We start from the raw sequence: 22,500 nt of genomic DNA, 5'->3' as shown, positions 1-22,500 counted from the left end.
AGGATCAAACCACTACACTACTTTCAGGATCAAACCACTGCACCACTTTCAGGATCAAACCACTGCACTACTTTCAGGATCAAACCATTACACTACTTTCAGGATCAAAACCATTGTACTATCGTGAGGAGCAAACCACTGCGCTACTTTCAGGATCAAACCACTGCACTACTTTCACGATCGAACCACGGGATGACTGTCAGGATCAAACCACTGCACCACTGTCAGGATCAAATCACTGCACCACCGTGAGATCAAACCACTGCACTACTTTCAGGACCCAACCACTGCACTGCTGTGAGGATCAAACCACTGCACTACTTTCAGGATAAAACCACTGCATCACTTTCAGGATCAAACCACTGCACCACAGTGAGGATCAAACCACTGCACCACCGCGAGGATCAAACCACTGAACTACTTTCAGGATCCAACCGCTGCACTGCCGTGAGGATCAAACCACTGCACTACTTTCAGGATCGAACCACTACACCATCGTGAGGATCAAACCACTGCACTACTTCCAGGATCAAACCACTACACCATCGTGAGGATCAAACCACAACACTACTTTCAGGATCAAACCACTACACCACAGTGAGGATCAAACCACTACACTACTTTCAGGATCAAACCACTGCACTACTTTCAAGATCAAACCACTACACTACTTTCAGGATCAAACCACTACACCATCGTGAGGATCAAACCACTGCACTACTTTCAGGATCGAACCACTACACCATCGTGAGGATCAAACCACTGCACTACTTCCAGGATCAAACCACTACACCATCGTGAGGATCAAACCACAACACTACTTTCAGGATCAAACCACTGCACCACTTTCAGGATCAAACCACTACACCATCGTGAGGATCAAACCACTGCACTACTTTCAGGATCGAACCACTACACCATCGTGAGGATCAAACCACTGCACTACTTTCAGGATCAAACCACTGCACCACTTTCAGGATCGAACCACTACACCATCGTGAGGATCAAACCACAACACTACTTCCAGGATCAAACCACTGCACCACTTTCAGGATCAAACCACTACACCATCGTGAGGATCAAACCACTGCACTACTTTCAGGATCGAACCACTACACCATCGTGAGGATCAAACCACTGCACTACTTTCAGGATCGAACCACTACACCATCGTGAGGATCAAACCACTGCACTACTTTCAGGATCGAACCACGGGACGACTGTCAGGATCAAACCACTGCACCACTGTCAGGATCGAACCACTGCACCATCGTGAGGATCAAACCACTGCACCACCATGAGGATCAAACCACTGCACCACTGTCAGGATCAAACCACTGCACCACCATAAGGAGCAAACCACTGCATCACTGTCAGGATCAAACCACTGCCCCACTGTCAGGATCAAACCACTGCATCACTGTCAGGATCAAACCACTGCCCCACTGTCAGGATCAAACCACTGCCCCACTGTCAGGATCAAACCACTGCCCCACTGTGAGCCTCAAACACTTTTATTGTTTTTAAAGCTGTAAAATCCGCGGCAAGTTCAACGCACCAAACGATCACGTTCGGCCTACGTCATCACGCACGTCGCCGTGCCTCTGCTGTCCAATCAGGAGCGAGCAGAGCTCAGGAAGGAGCAGATAAATGGCAGCCGCTCTGAGCTCGTCCAGGTGGAACTGGCTTTGTCACCGCGGAGCGGAATGAGCGCCGCGTGAGTCCGGGACGATGATCTACCTGATCCTGCTGTCCGCCCTGTCCGGGGCGCTGCTGACGCTGCTGCTGCAGTTCCTGCTGGTGTACCGGAGGGATCCGGAGCCCGCGGGCAGGACGGTGCAGTACGTCAAGGTGGTGCCTGATGGCGCCCTGAAGGATTACTTCCAGACCCCGCACGGTGAGGCGGGCCAGCAGCAGCCGGACAGCCCGGCCTCAGCCTCCGCCGGCCCCGGCTCCGGGCGGCCGCAGGACGCGGCTGTCGGCGGCGGAAGTCCCAAACAGCCGCCGCCGCCGCCTCCGCCGCCGCCGCCGCCGCCTCCTCACACCGAGCCCACCGAGCCGGCCAAGCCGGAGACCTGCCATTTCCTGAACGCGATCTTCCTGTTCCTGTTCCGGGAGCTGCGGGACACCCCGGTGGTCCGCCACTGGCTCACCAAGAAGATCAAGGTGGAGTTCGAGGAGCTGCTGCAGACCAAGACGGCGGGCCGCCTGCTGGAGGGGCTCAGCCTGCGGGACATCTCGCTGGGAAACTCGCTGCCGGTCTTCCACTCCGCCACGCTGCTCAGGCCGGTGCCGCTCAACGAGGACGGGATGCCCGAGGAGCTCAACTTCGAGGTGGACCTGGAGTACAACGGCGGCTTCCACCTGGCCATCGACGTGGAGCTGGTCTTCGGGAAGTCCGCCTACCTGTTCGTCAAGATGCGGCGCGTGGTGGGCCGCCTGAGGCTGCAGTTCACCCGCATGCCCTTCTCCCATTGGTCCTTCTCCTTCCTGGAGGACCCGCTGGTGGACTTCGAGGTGAAGTCCCAGTTTGAAGGAAGACCTCTGCCCCAGCTCACCTCCATCATCGTCAACCAGCTGAAGAGGGTCATCAAGAAGAAACACACCATCCCCAACTACAAGATCCGGTAGGCTGCAGCGCCACACACCTCCATCAGCACACACCTCCATCAGCACACACCTCCATCAGCACACACCTCCATCAGCACACACCTCCATCAGCACACACCTCTCACCCTGTCACACACCTCCATCATCATTCACCTCCATCAGCACACACCTCCATCAGCACACACCTCCATCAGCACACACCTCCATCATCACACACCTCTCCATCAGCACACACCTCTCCATCATCACACACCTCTCCATCATCACACACCTCTCCATCATCACACACCTCTCCATCGGCACACACCCCTCCATCATCCTCACACCCCTCCATCATCCTCACACCCCTCCATCATCCTACACCCCTCCATCATCACACACACCCTGTCACACACCTCTCACCCTGTCGCACTCCATCATCACACACCTCCATCCTCACACCTCTCACCCTGTCGCACACCTCCATCCTCACACCTCTCACCCTGTCACACACCTCCATCCTCACACACCTCCATCCTCACACCTCTCACCCTGTCACACACCTCCATCCTCACACACCTCCATCCTCACACACCTCTCACCCTGTCACACACACCTCCATCCTCACACACTCTGTCACACACCTCTCACCCTGTCACACACACCTCCATCCCCACACACCTCCGTCCTCACACACCTCCGTCCTCACACACCTCCGTCCTCACACTCTCTCACACACCTCTCACCCTGTCACACACCTCCATCCTCACACACCTCTCACCCTGTCACACACCTCCACCATCACACACCTCTCCCCTTGTCACACACCTCCATCCTCACACACCTCCGTCCTCACACACTCTCTCACACACCTCCGTCCTCACACACCCTCTCACACTCCTCCATCCTCACACACTCTCTCACACACCTCCGTCCTCACACTCTCTCACACACCTCTCACCCTGTCACACACCTCCATCCTCACACACCTCTCACCCTGTCACACACCTCCACCATCACACACCTCTCCCCTTGTCACACACCTCCATCCTCACACACCTCCATCCTCACACACTCTCTCACACACCTCCGTCCTCACACACCTCCGTCCTCACACACCCTCTCACACTCCTCCATCCTCACACTCCTCTCACCCTGTCACACTCCTCCATCCTCTCTCACACCAATGGAGGGCTAATACGTCCATCGGGAGCAGTTTAGGTTTAGGGTTCAGTGTGTTGCTCAAGGACACTTTGACATATGGGGAATCGAACCAGCAACCTTCTGACTGACCCCAGCCGTGGTCCTCAGGGGCCCCCGTCCCGTCCCTCCAGCCGTGGTCCAGACCCTCTCCTCACTTTGACTCTGCTGGCTTTGGAAGCTGTAGTCCTCCTCTGACAAATCAAACCCTCCGGTTCTCCACGGTGAGGATCTCCTGGGTTCTAGAGCGTTCTGTCTTTATGTGAGGAGTGTGCTGAGTGAGGTCTCCCTGCCCCGTGTCCTCTGTCTCCCTGCCCCGTGTCCTCTGTCTCCCTGCCCCGTGTCCTCTGTCTCCCTGCCCCGTGTCCTCGGTCTCCACACGGTCTCCACTCAGGGGTTTGAGTTTGCTGGTGACTTTCAGGTCTTTACAGGACCCTCAGTGAGACTGAGAGGGTCCACACCTTCTAAGCCTGATGACCTACGTCCCTCCAGATGTGGTTCTTCTGTCTCACCTGCCTCTACTCATTCCTACACTGCAGAGGAGGAACCAGGTCCGTCCTGAAGATGAGTCGCCTGCTCTCATTGTGGGGGGACGGGATCACTGCCCCCTCCCCCCCAGGGTTCTTCCTGCCTGGTCTGGGTGGAGGAGGCGCTCCTGCCTGGTCTGGGTGGAGGAGACGCTCGTGCCTGGTCTGGGTGGAGGAGGCGCTCCTGCCTGGTCTGGTCTGTGGGTTTGTGGGGAGCCAGGCTGTCCACCGTCTAGAATAGCCTCTGCCACTGCATGAGTCAGGATCCTTCCTCCCACTGCTGCTGCTCGTTGAACAACCCGCTGGTGGGAGGAACGGCAGAACGGCGCCTGGCGACGTAGCGACCACGGGTTTGGGGTCGGACCAGAGCCGTGGCTGTGGAATGGGTTCGTGCGGTGGTTCAGGAGCCCACGCTTCGGTCTGGACTTCAGCTTTTGGGTTCAGCTCTGGTTCCGTTCATATTCGTTGTTTTGTTGGTTTCCTTCTGGAGTGGTCCACTGTCAGCGAGCGGTGGTTCCATCAGGGGGCGAGCGGCGTCCTCATGTCGCTCCACCTTTCAGGCAACATTTGCTGACGTTTCTGTTGACCGTTTCCACGCCTCATCTCAAGTTGTCTTTAGAGAGAGTACATGTATACATCAGTACATTTCATACTTTACTGTAGAGAGGAGTTTATTACAGCCTCATATAGAATCAACAATGATAATAATATTAAAGCAAACAGCTCTGCTATCAGGATAGTATCGGTATCGGCAGATATCCACATTCCGGTATCGGGATAGTATCGGTATCGGCAGATATCCACATTCCGGTATCGGTATCGGCAGAAATCCACATTCCGGTATCGGTATCGGCAGAAATCCACATTCCGGTATCGGGACCAGAAGTGAAACAACGTGTATCGGTACTTCCCTCCACTCTAACCTGTCCTGGTGGCCGCCCTCTGTGAAACAATGGACAGAACCACGATCGGTTCACGGTGACTTCCTGTCTGGGAGCTTAAAGGTTCTGGAGGTTAAATCCTCCGTGACCGTTGCGGTTCTGCTCGCGGGTCCAGTAACTGCAGCCGTGCTTCAATACGTGGAAGTGATGTCGTCACACATCTTTATGTCCTGACGAAGACGAAGATGAAGATGTTGAGCGGCTCTACTGGTGTCTGTTTCCTGACTTTGTCTTTAATGCGACTAGCTAAGGGGCTGTGCTCGCGATTAGCCCGTTAGCCTAGCGTCCAGACGGGTCCCAGAGTGGGTCAGTTCTAAAACCCGGGCTGTGGACGGCAAAGACCACCATCTGTTTCTATGTGGTCTGTCTTCTTCTGCGTTTGTGTTGTGCTTGGTGAGTCACAGCGCCCCCACAGGCCTGGCAGGTGTACTACAGAGAACCTCGGGGAGAAAAAAGACGGTTTGACCTGCTGTGGGCGTGGCCTAAAAGGGAAGTGGGTTGGCCTTGTGGTGTTCCGGTCTGTCCGATAGGTTCCCCAACCCACTGTGCTGCGGTCGCTCTATGTTAAAAAGCTCTACAAGAGTTTCATATTCAGGCTTTGTCTTGATGAAGTGGAATTATTAATATATATAAAGTGAGACGCCGTCCACACACTCTCCTGACATGTGGTTGTTTAAAGCGTGCGGCTGCAGTGATCCCCAGACACGTCCTCCACCCGCAGCCACGCGGGCCTCAACGTTCTCACACCTGAACAAACAGGTTGTAGTGCTACGCCTCCATCAGTTGAAAAGGTTCTGAAGCCTGTGGGGTTATTAACTCTCTGCTCACAGGCGGTGGAGGTGTGGCGCCACTGAACTGCACACCTTCAGGCTGCGCACAGCGTGGCCTTTCACTCTGCTTGGGGGAGACGGTGCGTCGTCCCGAGTCGTCCTCCTCAGGACAGAGTGGTTGGATGGACTTGTCTCCCCTCCTTGTCCCCCAGCCACCGCCTGCTGATGGTGTCAGTGAGTGGAGTCACACTGAGGTGGTAGCTGTGCTTAGCATTAGCATTGTAAGTCTTCCATTGAACCCCACCACACACACACACACACACACACACACACACACCCCCCAAAGGAGGAAAAGCAGCCTCTGGGGGGGGGGGGGGGGGGGTCCTTTCGGGAGCACTGCTGGCTGTGATTGGCCAGTTTGGAAGGAGACAGACGGGAGATGAGGTTGATGACACCTGAGAGCAGACGGAGGGAAAAGACCATGGAGCCTAATGTGATGACTGCTCTACATCACAGCCTCGCACCGTCGAACCGTCGCAGCCTGGCACCGTCACAGCCTTGCACCGTCACACCGTCACAGCCTTGCACCGTCACAGCCTGACACCGTCACAGCCTGGCACCGTCACAGCCTGGCACCGTCACAGCGTCACAGCCTGGCGCCGTCACAGCCTGGCACCGTCACAGCCTGGCGCCGTCACAGCCTGGCGCCGTCACAGCCTGGCACCGTCACAGCCTGGCGCCGTCACAGCGTCACACCGTCACACCGTCACAGCCTGGCGCCGTCACAGCGTCACACCGTCACAGCGTCACAGCCTGGCGCCGTCACAGCCTGGCGCCGTCACAGCGTCACACCGTCACACCGTCACAGCCTGGCGCCGTCACACCGTCACACCGTCACACCGTCACAGCCTGGCGCCGTCACAGCGTCACAGCCTGGCACCATCACAGCCTGGCACCGTCACAGCCTGGCGCCGTCACAGCGTCACACCGTCACACCGTCACAGCCTGGCGCCGTCACAGCGTCACACCGTCACAGCGTCACAGCCTGGCGCCGTCACAGCCTGGCGCCGTCACAGCGTCACACCGTCACACCGTCACAGCCTGGCGCCGTCACACCGTCACACCGTCACACCGTCACAGCCTGGCGCCGTCACAGCGTCACACCGTCACACCGTCACAGCCTGGCGCCGTCACAGCGTCACACCGTCACAGCCTGGCACCGTCACAGCGTCACAGCCTGGCGCCGTCACAGCCTGGCGCCGTCACAGCCTGGCACCGTCACAGCGTCACACCGTCACAGCGTCACACCGTCACAGCCTTGCACCGTCACAGCGTCACAGCCTGGCACCGTCACAGCCTGGCACCGTCACAGCGTCACACCGTCACAGCCTTGCACCGTCACAGCGTCACAGCCTGGCACCGTCACAGCCCCGCACCGTCACAGCTGGACCTTGGGATTTGTGGAGTGGCACAGATGGCAGGCGAGCACGGTGGGGGGTGGGGGTGGGTGGAGGTAATCCATGCTTTACAGCAAGTGTAGCTGCTGGGGAAGCCTCCTCTCTCGCTCTGTCAGCTGAGAACGGAGACCACCGAGGAGGCAGCTCGTCCCCTCACAGGCGTCCCCAGCCTCGGTTTGCCTGGTGGACAGGAGAGCTGATGGACTCGCTGCTGTCAGTACAACCTGTCTTTACCACGGTCAGACTGCGGGGGACGGAGGGACGTGTCTCAGGTGCAGTCAAACCTTCAGCCTGGGAGTGAAGCACCATTAAATGTCCTAATGGAATCACTGTGGCTCTGCTGGGGACAGACGGCTGTGCTGTCCACTACACCGCTGCAGGAGTCCTCTGCAGAGTTGCAGGACTTTACGTCCGTCCTAACGTCTCTTTACTAACAACACGGGAGGACATTTAAAATGTTGGGTTCTGCTTCGTCCTGATTTCAGATCTTTGTGTGTTTGACGCTCCATCGAAGGGTTAATGTGTTGAGGGGACAGCTCAGATCTCGTCCCGGGGGGTCCCCCATGCCTGAAGGACCAGGGACGCTGACAGCCATAACATTAAGACCAGGACACAGCTCGTCTCCTCATCAAGGCTCCTGTTTGTGTGTTGGATGTTGGTTCCTCCATCAGTAAAGGGAAGTGGTTCCACACAGCGGCGGGAAGGTTCCAGAGAGGGACGAGAAGACAGACACTCCCGTCTCCCGTCCTGTTCCTTTAAAAAGCAAAATGCTAAAATGCAAAGACGATGAGAAAATGATAAGATGAGACTTCCTGTCAGAACACATGACCTGGTCGTGTTTTAGGATAATTGTGTTGGAGCCTCAGTGACTCCACCCTCATGTCCCGCTCCACTAAAATAGACCCTAATCCCCCCCAGCCGGTTCCTGCTGCATCATTTAACAGTCGACTGATGTTTGGAACACAGCGCAGGACGTCACTTTAATCACTTGGTTTCCTTTAGCCGGCCTTTTAGCACTGGGGGGGGTTGGGGGGGGGGGCTGTGAGGATCCAGCCTGGCGTCGGTTCCTGTCAGGATCCTCCTGCTGATCTATTATTTAAGGACCAGTCGGTTCCGTCGTGCTCCACTGAGTGACTGGAAATGATGTGAACACTGAGCTCTGGTCATATAACATGGATTTCATGGGTGCTGGGTTAATACCCCCCCCCCCCCCCCCACACACACACACACACACACACACACACACACACACACGAAGCTTCCAAACAGCCCCTCCTTTCTCCTTTACTATCCATTTTTACCTAAACCCCTGGATGACATCACGGCGTTAAGGAAAGGTGTCAGGAGACTTCCTAAAGGAGTTAAGGAAAGGTGTCAGGAGACTTCCTAAAGGAGTTAGGAGGCTTCCTAAAGGAGTTAGGAGGCTTCCTAAAGGAGTTAGTGAAAGGTGTCAGGAGACTTCCTAAAGGAGTTAGGAGGCTTCCTAAAGGAGTTAGTGAAAGGTGTTAGGAGGCTTTCTAAAGGAGTTAGGAAAGGAGTTAGGAGGCTTCCTAAAGGAGTTAGTGAAAGGTGTTAGGAGGCTTTCTAAAGGAGTTAGGAAAGGAGTTAGGAGGCTTCCTAAAGGAGTTAGTGAAAGGAGTTAGGAGGCTTCCTAAAGGAGTAAGTGAAAGGTGTTAGGAGGCTTCCTAAAGGAGTTAGTGAAGGTGTTAGGAGGCTTCCTAAAGGAGTTAGTGAAAGGTGTTAGGAGACTTCCTAAAGGAGTTAGGAAAGGTGTTAGGAGGCTTCCTAAAGGAGTTAGTGAAGGTGTTAGGAGGCTTCCTAAAGGAGTTAGTAAAGGTGTTAGGAGGCTTCCTAAAGGAGTTAGTAAAAGGTGTTAGGAGGCTTCCTAAAGGAGTTAGTAAAGGTGTTAGGAGGCTTCCTAAAGGAGTTAGTAAAAGGAGTTAGGAGGCTTCCTAAAGGAGTTAGTGAAAGGTGTTAGGAGACTTCCTAAAGGAGTTAGGAAAGGTGTTAGGAGGCTTCCTAAAGGAGTTAGTGAAGGTGTTAGGAGGCTTCCTAAAGGAGTTAGTAAAAGGTGTTAGGAGGCTTCCTAAAGGAGTTAGTGAAAGGTGTTAGGAGACTTCCTAAAGGAGTTAGGAAAGGTGTTAGGAGGCTTCCTAAAGGAGTTAGTGAAGGTGTTAGGAGGCTTCCTAAAGGAGTTAGTAAAGGTGTTAGGAGGCTTCCTAAAGGAGTTAGTAAAAGGAGTTAGGAGGCTTCCTAAAGGAGTTAGTGAAAGGTGTTAGGAGGCTTCCTAAAGGAGTTAGTGAAGGTGTTAGGAGGCTTCCTAAAGGAGTTAGTGAAAGGTGTTAGGAGACTTTCTAAAGGAGTTAGGAAAGGAGTTAGGAGGCTTCCTAAAGGAGTTAGTGAAAGGAGTTAGGAGGCTTCCTAAAGGAGTTAGTAAAGGTGTTAGGAGGCTTCCTAAAGGAGTTAGTAAAGGTGTTAGGAGGCTTCCTAAAGGAGTTAGTAAAGGTGTTAGGAGGCTTCCTAAAGGAGTTAGTAAAGGTGTAAGGAGGCTTCCTAAAGGAGTTAGTAAAGGTGTTGGGAGACTGTAGTATAGTTAATGTAGGCTAAAGGAGGTTCTAAAGGAAGCAGCAGTGGTTCCTAGGCTAAAGGAGGTTCTAAAGGAAGCAGCAGTGGTTCCTAGGCTAAAGGAGGTTCTAAAGGAAGCAGCAGTGGTTCCTAGGCTAAAGGAGGTTCTAAAGGAAGCAGCAGTGGTTCCTAGGCTAAAGGAGGTTCTAAAGGAAGCATCAGTGGTTCCTAGGCTAAAGGAGGTTCTACAGGAAGCAGCAGTGGTTCCTAGACTAAAGGAGGTTCTACAGGAAGCAGCAGTGGTTCCTAGACTAAAGGAGGTTCTAAAGGAAGCATTGAGCCTCCTTTCCTCAGCTTCGTGAGAATTCCAACGCTCCTCATCATGGCCGCCACTAACAGTGGATAGGAAAGGAGATGGGCGGGACCCAAAGACTACGATGGACGGTCTCCTGTGGACGGGGACAGACAGTCGATGATGTTTTGAGTCTTTATTAGGTTGAAGAAATAAATTAAAACTGTGATTATCTTGTCCTCAACTATAGAGCAGTGCTTTTGTAACGGTTCTGTGTCGGGGTGTTCTGACTAAACACCTATTGATGGTACCGAAGAACCGTAACCAACAGCTAGGACTTCTCATCACCCCTCCATTGAGGTACCGAGCGCCACAGAACGTATCTGATGGGTGCTCACTGGTTGTGTAGTGAACTGGTTTATTGACGCGTGGTGCTCCACGGCCCCCTGGTATTCAGACGCGGTGCAGACGCTCCTCTCAGTAACAGGAGGGGCGGAGCTTCAGCAGCAGCGAAGGAGAAAGTTTAACCTGTGTCACATAGAACGAGGCTCACCGCTGCAGCTCTGCCTCCTGAGCTGCAATGCAACTTCCGTGTTGATCTCATGAGGAATGGGCAACTCGGCTCAAAAAACACAAAATGGTATAATGTACAGTTACTTAAAGGTTTTCCCTGATATATCGAGTGTTTCAGATCCATTTGAAAACTGAATCTCAATCTTTACGACCAGATTTTAAAGTCTGGTGGAGCTGGAGGCTCATGGTCCCTGTAGGGCTCTGTGGGTTAGCATTTAGCATTAGCATGGTCCCTGTAGGGCTCTGGGGGTTAGCATTTAGCATTAGCATGGTCCCTGTAGGGCTCTGGGGGTTAGCATTTAGCATTAGCATAGTCCCTGTAGGACTCTGCAGGTTAGCATGTAGCATTAGCATGGTATGGTCCCTGTAGGACTCTGGAGGTTAGCATTAGCATGGTCCCTGTAGGACTCTGGAGGTTAGCATTAGCATGGTCCCTGTAGGACTCTGCAGGTTAGCATGTAGCATTAGCATTGGTATGGTCCCTGTAGGTTAGCATTAGCATGGTCCCTGTAGGACTCTGGAGGTTAGCATTAGCATGGTCCCTGTAGGACTCTGGAGGTTAGCATTAGCATGGTCAAATCAAATGAATTCAGTAATATTCCAAAACATTTTGACAATATTTATTAACATGGAACTGAAAACATGTGAATAACTTTCTCTCTTTTACTAAATAAATATCAGGCTCATTTTCAAAATAAGAGAAACTGATCATGTTGAAATACTGAGCTTCACTTCACAATAAAATGCATTTTACAGAAGAGAAATATAAATGCATTATCTTCTGGAGGAAGACTCACTTTTGGACCGTCCTCAGACTGGGGAAGTACCGATCCACGTTTTTTCACTTCTGGTCCCGATACCGGAATGTGGATATCTGCCGATACCGATACTATCCCGATACCGGAATGTGGATATCTGCCGATACCGATACTATCCCGATACCGGAATGTGGATATCTGCCGATACCGATACTATCCCGATACCGGAATGTGGATATCTGCCGATACCGATACTATCCCGATACCGGAATGTGGATATCTGCCGATACCGATACTATCCCGATACCGGAATGTGGATATCTGCCGATACCGATACTATCCCGATAGCAGAGCTCTGTTTGCTTTAATATTATTATCATTAATTTATATGAGGCTGTAATAAACTCCTCTCTACAGTAAAGTATGAAATGTACTAATGTATACATGTACTCTCTCAAAAGACAACTTGAGGTTAGTATCAGGTCAGAAAAGGAAGCAGTACAAAGTACTTTTGTTTCATGTGGACAATGTGGCCCATCAGGGTTTAAAACAAAGCCCCTGTTTTGGCTGGAGGTCGGTCTGGGTCCGGTCTGGGACAGCGTCTGGGTCCAGTCCGGTCTGGGTCCGGTCTGGGACAGCGTCTGGGACCGGTTCCGGTCTGGGTCCGGTCTGGGACAGCGTCTGGGACCGCGTCTGGGTCCGCGTCTGGGACAGCATCTGGGTCCGGTCTGGGACAGCATCTGGGTCCGGTCTGGGACAACGTCTGGGTCCGGTCTGGGACATCGTCTGGGTCCGGTCTGGGACAGAGTCTGGGTCCGGTCTGGGACACAGTCTGGGTCCAGTCCGGTCTGGGACTTCGTCTGGGTCCGGTCTGGGACATCGTCTGGGTCCAGTCCGGTCTGGGACAGAGTCTGGGTCCAGTCCAGTCTGGGACAGCGCCTGGGACAGCGTCTGGGACAGCGTCTGAGTCCAGTCTGGGTCCGGTCTGGGACAGTGTCTGGGTCCGGTCTGGGACAGCGTCTGGGTCCGGTCTGGGTCCAGTCCAGTCTGGGTCCAGTCCGGTCTGGGTCCGGTCTGGGTCCGGTCTGGGACAGCGTCTGGCCTCTGGTCTAAAGTGAGGTTTTAGTTTCAGAATGACTTTATTAATCCTTTGGTAGGAAATGAAAAGTGCAGCTGAAATAAAACTGAATAAGTTATATTAAGTTGATATTTACAGAGTGGAGCTCAGCAATGACATAGAGCAGAGCAGAGTGAGCAGAGCAGAGTGAGCAGAGCAGAGGGGAGTGAGCAGAGTGAGCAGAGCAGAGTGAGCTTAAGAAGCAACACACCACATGTCCAGCAGCTGGAGTCTTGTTGCCACAGGAAAGCGGTGCTGCTGACCAGGACATGATGGAGGGACAGAGACACTGTTCAGGATGGACCTCAGTTTGTCTCTAATGGGTAGAGATGGGATCAGACACCAGATCTGGATCCTGATACTGGCTCAAGACGGCGTCCAGAGGACGTCCTGCAGTCTTCATCACTTCTCATCACCTCATCAGGATTATCATGAGGCAGGATTGTTTCAGTGGCTTTGGCTCGAAATGTGGAGCAGCTTGTCTTCTAATCCCAACGTGCCATCCTACCCTGCACATGTGTGCCAGTGTCCTGGGACACTCCTGTCCCGTGTTCACATGGACACAGAAAATAGAATTAAAAGCCTGAACAGAAGCAAAGAGCTTCATGGAAACGTCCTTATCAGGACATTCTGTCCCGAGAGGCTCCGTCCAGACATCCAGAGAGCCGGGGTGGTTTATACCCAATGGAGTCCTGGACGAACCCTGGTCCTGGAGGACACCCTGGTCCTGGAGGACACCCTGGTTCTGGATGACTCCCCGGTCCTGGAGGACTCCCCGGTCCTGGAGGAACCCCCGGCCCTGGAGGACTCCTTGGTCCTGGAGGACTCCTTGGTCCTGGAGGACTCCCCGGCCCTGGAGGACTCCTTGGTCCTGGAGGAACCCTGGTCCTGGAGGACTCCTTGATCCTGGAGGACTCCTTGATCCTGGAGGACTCCCTGGTCCTGGAGGACTCCCTGGTCCTGGAGGACTCCCCGGTCCTGGAGGACTCCCCGGTCCTCGAGGAACCCCCGGCCCTGGAGGACTCCTTGGTCCTGGAGGACTCCTTGGTCCTGGAGGACTCCCTGGCCCTGGAGGACTCCTTGGTCCTGGAGGACTCCTTGGTCCTGGAGGACTCCCTGGCCCTGGAGGACTCCTTGGTCCTGGAGGACTCCACTCATTGCAGTCAGGTGTGTTTCAGGTGTGACTCTGTCACTCCAGGGTCAAATGATCTCCTCACTCTTTATTGAAGAGTGAGAGCGCCACCCTGTGGAGAAGACATTGTCTGCAGCGTCTGTCCTCTGCTCATAACCGAAGTTCACGACTGGAGGAGAAGGTGGAGACGAAGACGAGTAAACCGGACGGGGTTTACAGCTCAGCTCCTCTTCAACACAACAGGAACTCTGATGTTGGGCTGTTACATCTCCTCCAACTCCTCCTCCACCCCCAGCTGGAGTCTGACAGTGTTGAACTCCTCCTCCTCCACCCCCAGCTGGAGTCTGACAGTGTTGAACTCCTCCTCCTCCACCCTCAGCTGGAGTCTGACAGTGTTGAACTCCTCCTCCTCCTCCACCCTCAGCTGGAGTCTGACAGTGTTGAACTCCTCCTCCTCCACCCTCAGCTGGAGTCTGACAGTGTTGAACTCCTCCTCCTCCACCCTCAGCTGGAGTCTGACAGTGTTGAACTCCTCCTCCTCCACCCTCAGCTGGAGTCTGACCGTGTTGAACTCCTCCTCCTCCACCCTCAGCTGGAGTCTGACCGTGTTGAACTCCTCCTCCTCCTCCACCCTCAGCTGGAGTCTGACAGTGTTGAACTCCTCCTCCACCCTGTCCTTTGGTCAGTTGTGTTGGTTTGAAGCTTTCACAGTGAATAAGTTTATAAAAGTATAAATGGTTCAGACTCTGATACCCTCTATAGTTTACCATCATTTGTTTAGTTTTTTTAACTTCATAGATTTTTTTATTTATTTTTTGCACTAAACTTTTAACTTGGAGGAAACTGTTAACTGTTGGAGGAAACACCATCACCAGGAAGAATGTAGCCATGGCCACACCAAGCGTGGCGGGCAGGAGGGTACGGTCCGGCAAAGCCCACCCAGGCCCAACTCTGTGGCGCCTGGGTGTAGGGTTAGAGTGTAGGGTTGGGGTGTTGGGGTGTAGGGTTAGGGTGAGGGTGTAGGGTTGGAGTGTAGGGTTGGAGTGTAGGGTTGGAGTGTGGGGTTGGAGTGTAGGGTGAGGATGTAGGGTTGGAGTGTAGGGTGAGAGTGTAGGGTGAGAGTGTAGGGTTGGAGTGTAGGCGGGGTTCTGAGCGACGCTGGTATGTGTCGGGTGAAGAATGTGGAAGTGGCCGGATTAACTTTGACCTTGTGAGCAGCAGCGTCCAGCTCCTGCTGAAGCTCCGCCCCTCCTGTTACTGAGAGGAGCGTCTGCAGCTCGTCTGAACTATAGGGGGGCAGTGGAGCGCCCAGCTCCTGCTCAAGCTCCGCCTCTCCTGTTACTGAGAGGAGCGTCTGTAGCTCGTCTGAACTATAGGGGGGCAGTGGAGCGCCCAGCTCCTGCTCAAGCTCCGCCTCTCCTGTTACTGAGAGGAGCGTCTGCAGCTCGTCTGAACTATAGGGGGGCAGTGGAGCGCCCAGCTCCTGCTGAAGCTCCGCCCCTCCTGTTACTGAGAGGAGCGTCTGCAGCTCGTCTGAACACCAGGGGGCCAGTGTAGCGCCCAGCTCCTGCTCAAGCTCCGCCTCTCCTGTTACTGAGAGGAGCGTCTGCAGCTCGTCTGAACTATAGGGGGGCAGTGGAGCACCCAGCTCCTGCTGAAGCTCCGCCCCTCCTGTTACTGAGAGGAGCGTCTGCAGCTCGTCTGAACTATAGGGGGCCAGTGTAGCGCCCAGCTCCTGCTGAAGCTCCGCCCCTCCTGTTACTGAGAGGAGCACCACGTTTCAATAAACCAGCAACAACGAAGGGTTTACGTCGATTAAATATTTAAATATTGAGTCTAAGTCTAGAGTGACGATGGTCACTGACCAATCAGCAGACGGCTGTGTTGTAGCTCCGCCTTATGAAACCCTTCCTCAGTGCGAGCTCCCTCAACAGTAACTAACACGTGGTCACGCTTTTTTCGGTACCATCTACATCTTTTGTCAGTGGAGACACAGGACAACCCGTCCTGTCCCGCCCCGTCCCGTCCTGTCCCGTCCTGTCCCGCCATAAACAGCGAGGAGGGACGGCGGCTTTGACCCTCGTGATGACCTGTCATGGCAGCTGCTGGAGTGAGATTATCATAAGTGCTCCGTGTGTGTGTGTGTGTGTGTGTGTGTGTGTGTGTGTGTGTGTGTGTGTGTGTGTGTGTGTGTGTGTGTGTGTGTGTGTGTGTGTGTGTGTGTGTGTGTGTGTGTGTGTGTGTGTGTGTGTGTGTGAACACATGAAATGAGAGAGCAGTTTAAATGAGCAGGATCAGCAGAGGCTGAGAATAGAGCAGCTGGCGGACGTCCTGCGTCAGTATGGGTGTTGTCTCTGGGAACCAGTCCTCCAGGACTCCCGTCCTCGTCTTCCAGCAGCGCCGCATTCCTCAACACGCCTCCACCCTGCTGCGCCGCCTCGGCCTGTGGTCAACACATCAGCCTCCCAGAGCCTCTCCCAGAGCCTCTCCCTGCTCCAATACTCTGCTCTAGTCTCACCTTGTTAGAGAGCAGTGACTGAGAGCAGCTTCTCATCAGCCACGCCAGGGCAGTCTGAGAATACCCCTCACCGCAGGGGGTCCCATTCATGAGGGTAGGGAAGGTCACATGGCGGTGAGGCTGGAACTGAGACATCTTTGTTGTTTTGAGAACCAGCTGCTCTTCTTTGTCCTGAAGAGCCGCTCAGGGCTTCTCTAGTTTTTATTTTATTTCCCCTTGTCCTGTTCAGCAGCTTGAACAAACAACATGATGTGATCTAGAACCTTCTGGAGTCAGAACAGGTTTTACTCTAGAACAGGAAGAGACCTGGAGTCTCCTCCTGCTGCTGCTTTATTAGGAGTTGGTATGGCTGCTGTATGGGGGGGGGGGGGCTCAGAGAGAGAGAGGAGAGAGGTAGGGGGGGGGGCTCAGAGAGAGGAGAGAGGTGGGGGGGGCGCTCAGAGAGAGAGAGGTGGGGGGGGGGGGGCTCAGAGAGAGGAGAGAGGTGGGGGGGGCGCTCAGAGAGAGGAGAGAGGTGGGGGGGGGGCTCAGAGAGAGGAGAGAGGTGGGGGGGGCGCTCAGAGAGAGAGAGGTGGGGGGGGGGGCTCAGAGAGAGGAGAGAGGTAGGGGGGGGGCTCAGAGAGAGGAGAGAGGTGGGGGGGGGGGCTCAGAGAGAGGAGAGAGGTGGGGGGGGGCTCAGAGAGAGGAGAGAGGTGGGGGGGCGCTCAGAGAGAGAAGGGGGGGGGGGGGATAACATACAATACCCTTGTTGTGCTACATATATTATTTGCAGTTATCACACTGATCCAAATACTTTACAACTGTTATTAGATTAACCAGCCTGAGCTGCTCTATCTAGAGAGTAACATGATGTTCTAGATTAACCAGCCTGAGCAGCTCTATCTAGACAGTGACATGATGTTCTAGATTAAACCAGCCTGAGCAGCTCTATCTAGACAGTAACATGATGTTCTAGATTAACCAGCCTGAGCAGCTCTATCTAGACAGTAACATGATGTTCTAGATTAAACCAGCCTGAGCAGCTCTATCTAGACAGTAACATGATGTTCTAGATTAAACCAGCCTGAGCAGCTCTATCTAGACAGTAACATGATGTTCTAGATTAACCAGCCTGAGCAGCTCTATCTAGACAGTAACATGATGTTCTAGATTAAACCAGCCTGAGCAGCTCTATCTAGACAGTGACATGATGTTCTAGATTAAACCAGCCTGAGCAGCTCTATCTAGACAGTAACATGATGTTCTAGATTAAACCAGCCTGAGCAGCTCTATCTAGACAGTAAGGTGATTTTCAAGCAGGAACTTGACGGCCCCATTCAGGACTCGTCTAAACGCGGGTCATCAGAGTCTGACAGTCAGGAGTTCAGCACTCGGTGATTTCAGTAATCATGTTGTCACAATGAGTAACCGCTCAATGTAGAGCGAACGATTAGAACCAAGCCAGGAGACCAACAGGTTTTTCTGGATTCTCATCAAACTAAAGAGTGATCCATTCATCACATGATTGATGTCTCCGGTCTCTGTCTCTGCAGGTACAAGCCCTTCTTCCCCTTCCAGGTCCAGCCCCCGCTGGGCTCGGTCTGCGACCTGGACCTGTCGCTGCAGGACAGCCGGCTGGTGGAAGGACGACTCCGGGTGTCCCTCATGGAGTGCAGCAGGTGAGCGCCTCACGCGGCCTCAGAGCGGCCAAAGACTTTTGTTCTTCACAGTTTGAGTTTCCAGATCGTAAAGAAGGTGATTCTTTCAATAATAAATGTTCCAGACGTCTCTGTAAAATCAACCAGCAGACCAACCAGTACAGGACCAGCGGGAAGCGAACAGTGTCAGTCACAAGTGGCAACAAGAAACAAACCAGTACCATAATAACCTACAGAAATGCAGTCGGAGCGGCATGGCTCGGTTGGTAGAGCGGTTCAATTCCCATCTCTGCCTGCCTACATGCCGAAGTGTCCTTAGGCAAGACACTGAACCCCAAACTGTCCCTCTGGTGAGAGAGTGAGTGGTTGGTGGTGGACAGAGGGTGGATGTAGTGAGAGAGTGAGTGGTTGGTGGTGGTCAGAGGGTGGATGTAGTGAGAGAGTGAGTGGTTGGTGGTGGTCAGAGGGTGGATGTAGTGAGAGTGAGTGGTTGGTGGTGGTCAGAGGGTGGATGTAGTGAGAGAGTGGTTGGTGGTGGTCAGAGGGTGGATGTAGTGAGAGAGTGAGTGGTTGGTGGTGGTCAGAGGGTGAATGCAGTGAGAGTGAGAGAGTGAGTGGTTGGTGGTGGTCAGAGGGTGAATGTAGTGAGAGTGAGAGAGTGAGTGGTTGGTGGTGGTCAGAGGGTGGATGTAGTGAGAGTGAGAGAGTGAGTGGTTGGTGGTGGTCAGAGGGTGAATGTAGTGAGAGTGAGAGAGTGAGTGGTTGGTGGTGGTCAGAGGGTAGATGTAGTGAGAGTGAGTGGTTGGTGGTGGTCAGAGGGTGGATGTAGTGAGAGTGAGAGAGTGAGTGGTTGGTGGTGGTCAGAGGGTGAGAGAGTGAGTGGTTGGTGGTGGTCAGAGGGTGGTGTAGATTAGTAGCCTCTCCTCCGTCAGTCTGCTCCAGAGCAGCTGTGGCTACAGACGTAGTTCACCACCACCACCCAGTATGGAGGGATGATGATGTAATATAAAGCACGTGGGGCTCAGAAGTACCTGAAGAAACGTTGACTGAGTAGAGTCTAGATCCTAAAGCTTTAATACTCAGAGAAAGCGTTTATCCAATAAAGATGGAGGAACGTTCTGATTCGCTGAAAGCGGAGCCTCAACAGAGTGCTTACAGACCAAAATGGTGTCTTAAATTAATTCTAATTTTAAGGCAGGATGCCACCTCAGCGTTCTCGCCAGCGTATTTCAGTGTAACGGGCCGCCATGCTGGCTGTCTTCCATCGTCACGGCGGTTACGTACGCGGTTTCCTGGAGGCCCTTTGTGTACGTTGTTATAGACCGACGGTCCTGCGCCCTTTGCTCCCGCCCCCTTTGCTCCCGCCCCCTTTGATCCCGCGCCCTTTGTTCCTGCCCCCTTTGATCCCGCGCCCCTTTCTCCTGCGCCACTTTCTCCTGCGCCCTTTGCTCCCGCCCCCTTTGATCCCGCCCCCTTTGATCCCGCGCCCTTTGCTCCCGCCCCCTTTGCTCCCGCGCCCTTTGATCCCGCGCCCCTTTCTCCTGCACCCTTTGATCCCGCGCCCTTTGATCCCGCCCCCTTTGATCCTGCGCCCTTTGCGCCGGTTCAAACTGTCAATAACAACAAACGCACGAGTGACATCACAGCTACTTCAGACTGGTCAGGGTTTTCATGTTTACTTCAGCATTCTGCCACAAGTCGAGTGTGGCGTTCGGGGGGAGGGGCAGATCAGTGAGCCCAGACGCTCATTAGCATGTAGCATGTAGCACGCGTCGGAGTTATGTGATGTCCATGAACGGATCACTCGGCTTTCAGCTCCATTAAAACCTCCACTGACACGGTTAAAACCAGCCAACATGGCGGCCCGGATACGAACTCTCTTTCTTGACTGGAACACTTCAGCGAAATGTTTCTGAAAACATTTCTCAGGAAACAAACTTTCTTCTTGTTCTTCCGGGAGCTTTCAGGGGCCTTTAGCCTGAGCCTTCATTTGGAAGAGGTTCTAATCAGTCCTGTTACAGAGACGGCCTGTGCTTCTGTCCAATCAGCGGTGAGCGTGTCATTGGCGGCGCGTCCAATCAGGGACGACCCTGCCGTCAGCAGGTACCACACTGTTCCGTTGTGTTGTGGTGAATTGGGAAGTGTTTTCTGAAGTTTGTAGTGTTTTGCAATTCCAGACCGCAGTAAGCTGGATGGAGGGATGGATGGAGAGATGGATGGAGAGATGGATAGATAGAGAGATTTACTTTATTGATCCCCGGAGGGAAATAGAATGTCACCGCAGCCAGGTACAGAAAACATTTGCAAATATAAAAGGACATTAGAAATGACAGATATTATATATTAAAATATTTCAAGTTAAAACCAAACCCTGTGCAGATGTCTGAACACATTGCATAGAATCATACACATAAAAAGAGTTTGTACATATTTTGCAGCGTAGAAGGCAGATTATTGTGCTCCAGTGAGGATCTGGGCGGCAGAAGTAGATTATAGAGTCTAAAGGAGCGGCACAGGAACTCCTTCCTTTAAACAGCCAGGCTGGATCTGCTCTGCAGGTGGTCCATTATCCTGCTGCAGACTCCACTCTTTCCTCAAGTAACAGGGTTAGGCTCTGGCTCTGGCTCTGGCTCTGGCTCTGTCTGTACACCCAGTGGTCTCTGCCTGTCTGTCTTAAATGTAGTTGCAGTACTGTAAATGACCAGCAGAGGGAGCCACCCATCCACCTGTTGTTTCATCCAGTTTGAATAGATCGCTTGATAAGCTTCATACACCAACGATTCCACGGTTCCTCTTTAGCGCACACCGAACAGTAATGTGAGCGTTCAGGACGTGAAGAAGAGTCGAGCACGTGGCCGGACTGGACTCTGGAGTGTGTGACCTCTGACCTGGAGTGTTTCTGTGAGTGAGCCTGGGTGTGAGGAGGTTTAATCTCTCCTCCTGAGAGGGAGTGTGTTTCCTGTAGACTAGAAGGATGCAGTGAGGAGCTCAGCCCAGCAGGGGGCAGCAGAGGGACATCGAGCCAGACCACAAAGCTGACAGAACCACAGTCGCTCCAGTTGGAGGCTGACCGGCTCCAGGTATGAGCTGGAGCTGCGGACTGAGACTGTCCCTTCATGTGTGTGCAGGATTACCAGGCACCGCGGGGCCTGTGCGGCTCTGTTGGCTGGGATCCAAAGTGTTCACAACAACTTGTTGCAGTGAAATATGACAAGAAGAGCGTCGTGTTACACGTTAAACTAGTGATTCTCACCCGGGGGTCTGCAGACCCCTAGTGGTCCCCGGACCCCTAGTGGTCCCCGGACCCCTAGTGATCCCCGGACCCCTAGTGGTCCCTGGTGTAATTGCAAGGGGTCCGTGAAACTCAAACATCTCTTAAAAAAAAGATTGTATGACAGGGTCCTGAGGAGGCGGAGCCTCCTGTCTGGCCCCGCCCATCAGCTCCACATCAACCTGGAATAAAGTGGAATTTGTGGTAAAACAATGTGCTGCTCTTCCTTTTGAGGTTCTAAAGGAAGCATCAGTGGTTCCTAGGCTAAAGGAGGTTCTAAAGGAAGCATCAGTGGTTCCTAGACTAAAGGAGGTTCTAAAGGAAGCATCAGTGGTTCCTAGACTAAAGGAGGTTCTAAAGGAAGCATCAGTGGTTCCTAGGCTAAAGGAGGTTCTAAAGGAAGCATCAGTGGTTCCTAGACTAAAGGAGGTTCTAAAGGAAGCATCAGTGGTTCCTAGGCTAAAGGAGGTTCTAAAGGAAGCATCAGTGGTTCCTAGGCTAAAGGAGGTTCTAAAGGAAGCATCAGTGGTTCCTAGGCTAAAGGAGGTTCTAAAGGACGGATCAGTGGTTCCTAGGCTAAAGGAGGTTCTAAAGGAAGCATCAGTGGTTCCTAGACTAAAGGAGGTTCTAAAGGACGGATCAGTGGTTCCTAGGCTAAAGGAGGTTCTAAAGGAAGCATCAGTGGTTCCTAGACTAAAGGAGGTTCTAAAGGAAGCATCAGTGGTTCCTAGGCTAAAGGAGGTTCTAAAGGAAGCATCAGTGGTTCCTAGGCTAAAGGAGGTTCACTCAGCTCACCACCTCACTCAGTTCACCACCTCACTCAGCTCACCACCTCACTCAGTTCACCAGCAGTCACCATCACTTTCTCCTCTAAAGAGTTTAAACTCCAGTGAGTGAGTGATGGTGTCAGTGGGCGGGGCTTTGGGCTGCGTTCACTGCTGGTATCAGAATCACCTGATATGAATGAATGAATGAAGCGTGAACACGATTTCACTACATGAAAACACTGTGAGGGAGGGGCGAGCCACAGTCCTGTAACCAGCAGACTAGATCAGGGCCTGGTTGTTCAAAGCTGGGTTATCTTTTAACCAGCCGTTAACTACATTTAACCAGCCGTTTACTACATTTAACCAGCCGTTTACTACATTTAACC

General features: G+C 53.2%; 1 protein-coding gene across 1 annotated transcript in view; it reads left to right on the top strand.

Moving 5' to 3' along the window:
* The first annotated feature begins 1,613 nt into the window (after window positions 1-1,613).
* Window positions 1,614-22,500, top strand: part of pdzd8 (PDZ domain containing 8) — an 81,845-nt gene continuing 60,958 nt past the window's right edge. The window contains exons 1-2 of the mRNA XM_080493915.1: window positions 1,614-2,627; window positions 17,972-18,097. Coding sequence (XP_080350041.1) covers window positions 1,732-2,627; window positions 17,972-18,097 — 1,022 coding nt within the window. The 5' untranslated portion in view covers window positions 1,614-1,731. The remainder of the gene's footprint in view (window positions 2,628-17,971; window positions 18,098-22,500) is intronic.

The sequence above is a fragment of the Lipophrys pholis genome, assembly GCF_963383615.2.
Source record: "Lipophrys pholis genome assembly, contig: SCAFFOLD_28, whole genome shotgun sequence".
Lineage (NCBI taxonomy): Eukaryota > Metazoa > Chordata > Actinopteri > Blenniiformes > Blenniidae > Lipophrys > Lipophrys pholis.
The sequence above is the reverse complement of the archived record's forward strand: the minus strand, read 5'-3'. Positions and strand labels throughout refer to the sequence as shown.